The sequence below is a fragment of the Ruditapes philippinarum genome, unplaced genomic scaffold, assembly GCF_026571515.1.
Source record: "Ruditapes philippinarum isolate M1 unplaced genomic scaffold, ASM2657151v2 ctg3393_1_1_1_1, whole genome shotgun sequence".
In the NCBI taxonomy this organism is placed as follows: domain Eukaryota; kingdom Metazoa; phylum Mollusca; class Bivalvia; order Venerida; family Veneridae; genus Ruditapes; species Ruditapes philippinarum.
In genome coordinates this window covers 72,005-80,460 of record NW_026856039.1, presented here as the reverse complement: position 1 = coordinate 80,460, position 8,456 = coordinate 72,005, and the positions used below count along the sequence as shown (strand labels likewise).

Genomic DNA, 8,456 nt, shown 5'->3' with positions numbered 1-8,456 from the left:
AGGTGTGGAATTTCAAAAGTTTCTATAATAAATAAGATTTTTAGTATAAGTATAACGTAATGATATTTGGGCTGCGAATGAATTTTCCTTCAACACCTTTTCTTCTTAAACCATTTAAACTACAATATATAAGTATGTAATGCTATTCATCACCGATATTACACAATATACATATTGTTTTCATTGTATTGGACTTTCCTCCAACTATCGGATGTCGGTGCTTTTTTGTTCTAAATTTTTCAATGCATATTGTATTTATAAGGTGCATGTATTTCGGATGTGCACATAAATATTAAATATTCTTCAAAAGCGAAACTATGTTTTAAAAGTCAAGACAATACATTCTACAGCCGAACTTGTTTTCTATAAAAGAATACAACTCTTTTATAAACAAAGCGTCCCAAATTTCAATTTTTTTTTAACAGATGCAACATTGTAAATACGACAGACGATAAATTATTATGTGATGTTATGCAACATTGTAAATACGACAGACGATAAATTATTATGTGATGTTTTGCAACATTGTAAATACGACAGACGATAAATTATTATGTGATGTTTTTGTATCAATTTTGTAATGAAATAATATTTCATTTTTTTACAGTTTTACCTTTTCCATAGACATTTTCAGATTTAACCTGTAATTCATTCAGCATCAAACATCATACCAGAATACTTGATTCGTTTTTGTAGTAGGCTCTACCCCGTACATTTGATCATCCGGCTGCTTACGCATTACATCACTCATATTCATTAAGAATTGCCCTTCCTGATCGGTACTTAACTGGTTAAACGTCATTGCTACTTGCAAATCGCCATGTTGATTTGTGGATGAAATAACACCCGCGGAGGAATAGCTCGAACTTTGGTAATAAGGCGAATACGTAGGATTAGACACGGAATATCCATTTGTTGGATCATGACATTCATTTATTGTGCGCTCATTTTCACTTTTTATCATATGCGCGCCAGACACAAAGCTATCATCGGATGAGTTTATGCTTGGAAATAATACATTGTCTTCCAAAAAAAGTGTTTCGTTGTGTTGGCAACCTGGCATATTTCTGTTCGAAGTTTCATTTCTGAATAAAATAAGAAAGATAAACTAGGTAAGTTTACTTGCCTGAAAACATAGACAATGTTGACTATGATATTGCATAGAAATAGAGAATGATAAAGAATCCCGAAAGAACGCAGAAAACGACAAAATAGAAAATGCTGCCGGCTCGGTTTGATTGAGCCACCCATACAGTCTATGCCCCCTAGCACCGGCTTAAGCAGTATTCATCATTTTACATGAAATGGAAAAAATGGAATTTAGAAACATCCGCAAAATTGAGAAACGATCGTTTTATCTGCTGTAAATAAGGTTTTCTTTACAAAGACTTGATAGGAATTACGAAAGTCACCCTTGCCTCAAAACACAATGATAGATTGTTTTTTTTATTCTAATGTTCCAGTTACAACCAAATTCAGTGAATTTTTGTCTGGCTCCCAGTACATGCCATTTATTAAAAACCTTATCTTTCGATGAATCAATGTATTTAATACATACCCGTGTTTTGAATCCCGAAAACCTGTAGCAAACGGATTATTATCAATCTTCAACTGTGTAATCTGAAAAAAGTAATACAAATTAAATGCTTTATGCAATTAAAGAAATATATGCAATAACAACAACAACAACAAACAAACAAAACAATTACAAAAAAACACACACAAACAAAACCGCAAACAAAAGCGCAAAAGGACAAGCACTTGAGAAGAGTATGTTTTTTAGTTTTTTATTCATACCGGAAGACTTTTTTTTTTTTTTTTGATGGCTCACTAAAATGGTCGTTTTACGATATTATTATTGTTTCACGGAATGTCTTAATGTGTATGTATTTGTACTGATATTTTAAATTTGTATTGTTTGTCTTTGCTATACTTCACATGTTTACTTTTTAATTGTCCAATAACATTTGTTTTCTTTAATAAGCTGATCAACTTGAAACGTTAATGTAAAAGCTAAACAAAAGAACAATGGAACAAAAAAATGGTACAAACACTTACCTCCACATTCTGATAGCTTGTTACAGCTATGAATTGGGTCTCCTGAAACACTTTTGTCTGTAATGTGTCCGGATCCCCAGCTCTATTCTGACCTACTTCAACCACATGAACCCGGGGCTGATATTTATGCATTGAATTCAGGTATATCTGTAAAAATAAAACAAAAGGCGTGACTACCCTAGAATACAGGAAATGTTATATATGGGCAGTGTTTGCTGTGTGGAAAATATTCTTGATTGTAGAACATAGGGTGTTTTTGTATCACTTTGATAAGAGAAAACTATAAGAGGCTGTTGCCTGTTCATCTGCGGTTTCTCATTTCTGTATAGCATTTAGGGATCCTAAGCCCTGCGCAGTTTGCGCATGCGCGTAAAAATAGCACTTATTACTTGTTTCACAAAGGATTTATAAGCAAGATATTACTAGCACTACTTAGAAGAGATAGAAGGAAAAAAACCTACTTGTCCGCTAACATCTCTCGCAATGTTTGTGAGTTTTAGTTTGTTAAAAACCACGTTTTCTTTCATCCAGAAAGCTCCGTTACTAGGCGAGTCCGGATGTAAATAAATTCCTCCCGCTGAAAAAGAAGATTTATTATTATTATTATTATTATTATTATTATTATTATCATTAAAACTGTTATTGATGTTATAATCATTACTTCCTCCTCTTCTATGACAAACAAAGTCTTTCTTAATGTGCAAACTAAATAAAGAACATCATGCAAAAAATGAGGATTATCTACAACGCAGAGGAGGTTTATGTCTGAAACTAAAGTAATAAGCCCTTGCCACATGTCTGAAACTAAAGTAATAAGCCTATGCCACCTCTCAGTCCGCGCAGTATACTCTTCTGTGAAGTCGTATCAGGCAGCAAACGTATACATGTATTTGTAAATCCCGATACACAAACAATAACAGAGGCAATTAAAACGCATATATACAATACATGTATGTATTTGGTCCAATTGGATCGTTACAATTTTTAAATAATTCTTTGTTTTTGATACAAAACATATTTTCAACAAATGAGTAAATTTAGTGTTTGTTCAGTCTGCATTGACACATGATCCCTGGTGCGTGACTGCCCCACACCTCGTACCAACCAATCGCCAATGCAGATGCTGACGAACATCCCCCATCCCTTTAATTTGCTTGAGAAAAAAATCAAATCGTTTTACCTCGAGTCTTCCGTTCAATATCATCAAATGGTTTCCACTTTCCATTCTTGAATTTCCAGCAGTAATTGTCCACTGGATATAATTTCAACAAAAAACATTGTACATCTTTGTTGGAACCAGCTCAGTAAATCTGAATTCTAGCACAGGGTACATCCGTCTAACAAAAAGTAATAATCAGTGATTATACAGATGTAAATAACAATGATAACGTATTAATGTCTACAGGGCAGTGATTTTTTTTTTCTTTTTTTCGCAACAACCCATACCCCTGAAATTGTAAATTTTTAGCGCGATAATTTGTCAAATTGTGAAAAAATAAACAAGAATAAATCTTCATCACTTTATTCATACATTTTAATAATTTCAGCTTTCTTCTTTTTATTCCCTCAAATATATCAATCAAATTCTCAAGATTGTCATTTGTCAGTTCATTATTTTGTTTGGTACTGAAAAGCAATCCTGCCAATTGTGGATTTTTTACACATTTTTGAGATTTTTTTATATATGTTTTTGGCATTGCGAAGAGGCCTTATTTCGGGGTCAAAATCAACCAAAAAAAATCACTGCAGGATCTAACTAATCATAAAAAACAATGAACAAATAATATTTCTTCTTATTGTTTTCAGATTTATCTAAAGTTATAAGCTTTTCTTGACTAATTGTTATTCATTCTTGTTGTTTTTTTTTATCAATATAAATTCCATTGATACAGTTTTTTTTAACTTTTCGGAGAACGACATTTTTTGCACGAGCACGACATTTATTTGTACTTCTCAAAAGATAAGTTGTAGAAGCCGGCAACAATGGCAACAAGGCTATAATATGGAATAATTGCAAATTCACCCAGCGTATCCGCCTTCTACCATCTAGACAAAAGGGCGGACAAAAGATGTGAAAGGGTCTTCTTCGCAGTTTTGCAAGACCACTACAACAGATTCAGAAGATATATATTTGTTGCACGAAGCGACACTTAACAAAATGATGTGAATGAAAATGATTCCATCGTAGCTTTACCAAACAAAAAGCAACCCGGAAACTATGATGATGTAATTATTATATTTGCTTAAAATGTTTTAAATGATCTTACCTCCCTCGCCTTGATACTATCATTTCTGTAGTTAGATTGTGAAACTTTGACCACAATTCTCTGTTACATAGAAATACACATGCTTGTTTTGATGCCATACATTGTGACCGGCTGTTTGTACCCGATCTGAAATGCTGGGATATACACATCGTAGAAGACGGTGACTCTGTGAAAGTATACGGTGCTCCGCTTTGCCTCTCATTAATTTGCTCTGATTTGTTACTAGAACAATGCTGAGAGATGAAAGCACCACAGTTATTTGTGCGTTCCTTGTGGTAGTCTTCAAAATATGATTGGTATTGTACATCATGGTACGATCTTGTCTCGCTTTCACCTTGATGGTATGCCGAGAATGTCGCCTGAACAGGACACTGTGTGACATGAATAGGATCTCCAGATCTACTTACATTTGAGGATTGAACATCATGTAACATTCACCAGATGAGGAATATGTCGAGAAAACAGCTCCAGGGGTCATTATGTGTCCATAATTTTTCACATTCGATGGCCCTTTCATACCAGTATTCGATTCTTCACCGCCACACAAAAAAACACTTCCATCAGCACTCATCGAAATCGAATTACCTTCAGGAAAATGAGAGATATTTTCAACGTTTTGGAGATGGTTCGGCATGTCAGAATGTCCGTTGAAGAACTGACCCTGACTGCAAGCCTCTGTTAACAAGTCCTGAATGTCGATGTCTGTGATTTCCATTGTGCATAACACAAAATCTTATCTTTTTGTATGGTAAAAATGTACGTAAATGTTCTCAAGTGTTGGACAAAGCTTACTTTTTTTACCAACTTTGTATTCTGTGAGCATAAACCTTTGATCACAAGACAAGGTGAATGAAACAATATTCATAAATTGCTCTTTAATTTATACATACATACAGTTCTTTATCACATATATATGTACCACATCTTATATAAAGATCGTATGTAGTTTGATTGACGTTTGTGAATTATCACTTCGAAAGACTTGATGCTCTCATTGGCTGTTCTACTACTACGTATGTAGCTTAAAGTTGTGATCAACAACGGTTTATGTCGTTGGCCACACAGTAGACAATCCCGTCCGATTCCACTATTGGCAAATGAATAATTTGATCGAGAATTTCAATTGAATATGCGCATGTGCGATATATAGTTCCAACGTTCTTGGATGCATGCAGGAGATACGTGTATTAGTATTTCATTTTAATACATAATTTAGTCACCAATCGGAGGGACCCAGGAACCCGCCTGCTCAACGCACAACTTTATCACCACCGGTGTGGAGTTCCTTTAATTCTAAAAGGCAAATTAACTTTTGTATGTAAAATGAAACATATTAATACTGTTTACACCAACAAGAGTCGAGAAGTTTTGCACTTTCCATTGAGTGTGGGCTCTGAGTCGACGAGGATGGGGTACTAGGGTGCGTGAGCCCCTCGTACAAAAGCGGCTGCGTTCATTGAACGCCGCCTCTCCTTGTTGATTTTGTTTATCATATTGTAAGGCAGACTCTTTGCTTGGCACCAACAGCACTTTTAAGGGCTACCTCCTTTCATTATTGTCTCAGGTTACTGTTAAGGTTCTCATTGACCGCAGTGACCTTCTTTTGGCTCAAAATTCATATCTTTGGCTAACACTCCGTGGAAATTGCATGGAGGAAAATTATCACCACTTTGTGCATCAAAATTAACTCTTTATGGGGCATGAAAGATGACATGTCCGAGGTCCGTACTCGACAGCAAAAGTTGCATTTTGTGCCCTTACAGGCGAATGGACCTTCATTAAGCATAGACTACACACACACACACACACACACACACACACACACACACACACACACACACACACACACACACACACACACACACACACACACACACACACACACACACACACACACACTTTCAAGAACTATTTGACGGTTTCAAAGAGGGGACGTCCGTGGACGAGTGGTTAAAGTCGTTGATTTCAAACTTCTTGCTTCTCACGGCTGTGGGTTCGAATCTCGCAAAGGACTTTTGAATTGTCCATGTGACTGAACGTCGATGGTTCTACTCAGGTGCCGGCTGTTTGTTTGTTTGTTTTATTTTATGCCTTTTCCCAACAGTATTTCAGTCATATAGGCGGGTAGTTTCCTAACCATCGTTCCTGGAGAGTGACACCAGTACTAGACTACCTTCCTCCGCTAAACTACCAAAGCATCTCCCGGGGATCGAACCCACGCCAGAGAGGTAACTGGATTAGAAGTCATCGACTCCAACCCCTCGACCACGGAGGCGGTTATGTCTGTAAATAATGCAGGGAGGGAATGTAATTTCATGTGTTAGTTTCATATAATGAAGTAATAAATGATAGAAAGAATAACTTTTTTTCATATAATGAAGTAATAAATGATAGAAAGAATAACTTTTCTTTCTTTTTTGCACATTTTAAAGTAAAATGGGCATATTGTCGGTGGTCCTGTGTTGGGGAGAGGGGTGTTTTAATGCCGACCTTCCTTAATTTTGTTGATCTTGTTTTTTTACATTGATAGCAGTCAACTACATGTATAATCCTTTGATGTTATGATTTTTCTTTCAATGCACGTAAACAAAACCCACGGAAACTGTTAAGCATTCCCGGTTTTTCGAGGGTCTATTTTTTGATAATTTTTTACCTCTTACAAATTTACAAAGCAAATTGTATGTTGAAAAGGGCCATAGCCCAAATCCCCCCTTGTTCAAAATTTTCCCAAAACATTTTTGGGACTTTGGGGACTGGCTTTGGGGGTTTTTCCAAAACAGTTTAACTGGAGTAAAAGCCCTTTTTTGATGGGTTTAAATTCTTCTTTATTTTTTTTAGAGTTTACATTTTGGTTGGGGGGATTTCAAATTTTCCCGAACAAAATACTGTTTCCGGGATAAAATTTTTTCATATTGTCATTTTTTAAATTAAGTTCGGGGGAATACTCCCTTTCGGGGTTAAAACTAAAATGAAAAATTGATTTTAAAATCCCAAAGGGGTTAGGCCTTTTCGAGTTCGGGGGCTCAGAATGCCAGCAACTAAATAAAACGGTGTTAAAAAATTTTCCAAATGGGCCCGGGTTATAAATTCCCTTAAAAATTGGAGGGTTTTTCCCCTTTTTAAAAGGGGCGGGGTAAAAAAAAATATAGGGGGAAATGAAAACACCCCGGGTTGCCTTTAAGACTATTTTTTGGCTAATGGAAAACGGGAAAGGAACGTAGGGGGGGTTAATTATTTTTAAAACCCACTTTTAAAACACCCAAAGCTTTTTAAATCCCTAAAAAAATTGCCCGTGATAGGGTTTTCTTGGGGCCCCCCCCCCCCCCTTTCGGGCCCGTTTTAAAAATGCCGGCATTTTTAACTCCATTTTTTAAATAAACTGAGTCAAAATATTGAAAACCCTAAATTTCTTCATAGGGGTTGAAAAGATATGGAAACCAATTTCCCGACAAATACCTTTGGGGGCCCCTTGACTTTTCGAATATATTCCCTTAAACCCTCGATACAATTTTTTAAAAATTCCCAAATTTAAATACATTCCCCGGTTATACTGATTTGTTTACCAATCTATGACATGTTTGCAAAATGTAGCTAGTCTATCGAATTTGAGCTGAGAATGTGAGCAATCTCATTTAAGGAGCTCCACTGAGGTTCAAAAGCCTAAAAAATAAAATTTGAATTTCATTCATTGCTCTCATCTGCAGACTATGGATATATATGCGTAAAGATAATTGAGATATGTAGTCAGAAATGAATTAAAAAAAGTCGTGTTTTGTGTCATTCTTAGTCCGATTTGAGTAAAATTTGTGCAAATTCCGTTGCAAATTCCGTTGAATGCGCGAGTATTTTGAAATTTTGTACACAAGTTATGGGTCTAGGCCTTCACCAAATGGAGAAATTAATCACTAACAATTATTTTAAGTCCCGTAATGTCAAAAGACCTCTGAGTTGGAGTACCACTAACTACTTTAAAATTATTTATATACGTTGTTTTTCTTGGGTTTTCGTAGCTTCAAACTTATTGTCAGGGTGAAAGGGCGATATATGGACCTGGAATGTCTCAAATTTTCAAATTTCCCTTTATGTCGAACGTTTTTTAATAGGAAATTTTCCCCGGCGCCCAGTAACGGG

At 35.7% G+C, this 8,456-nt stretch overlaps 1 protein-coding gene across 1 annotated transcript; it reads right to left on the bottom strand.

Moving 5' to 3' along the window:
* Window positions 1-338: 338 nt before the first annotated feature.
* LOC132745202 (T-box transcription factor TBX5-like) lies at window positions 339-4,759 on the bottom strand. The gene is made up of 6 exons (XM_060734040.1): window positions 4,426-4,759; window positions 3,239-3,310; window positions 2,520-2,635; window positions 2,059-2,205; window positions 1,559-1,620; window positions 339-1,085 (listed from the first exon to the last, which is right to left on the bottom strand). Exons 1-6 carry the CDS (start codon window positions 4,757-4,759, stop codon window positions 659-661), a joined length of 1,158 nt encoding a protein of 385 aa, XP_060590023.1. The 3' UTR covers window positions 339-658.
* Window positions 4,760-8,456: the final 3,697 nt, after the last annotated feature.

Coding starts and splice junctions, on each gene's coding strand:
- LOC132745202 (XM_060734040.1), bottom strand. CDS start 4,759: ATGTTACATGATGTTCAATCCTCAAATGTAAGTAGATCTGGAGATCCT. Junction 3,311..4,425: donor TACAAACAGCCGGTCACAAT/GTATGGCATCAA, acceptor AATTATATCCAG/TGGACAATTACTGCTGGAAA. Junction 1,086..1,558: donor TTTCGGGATTCAAAACACGG/GTATGTATTAAA, acceptor TATTTTATTCAG/AAATGAAACTTCGAACAGAA.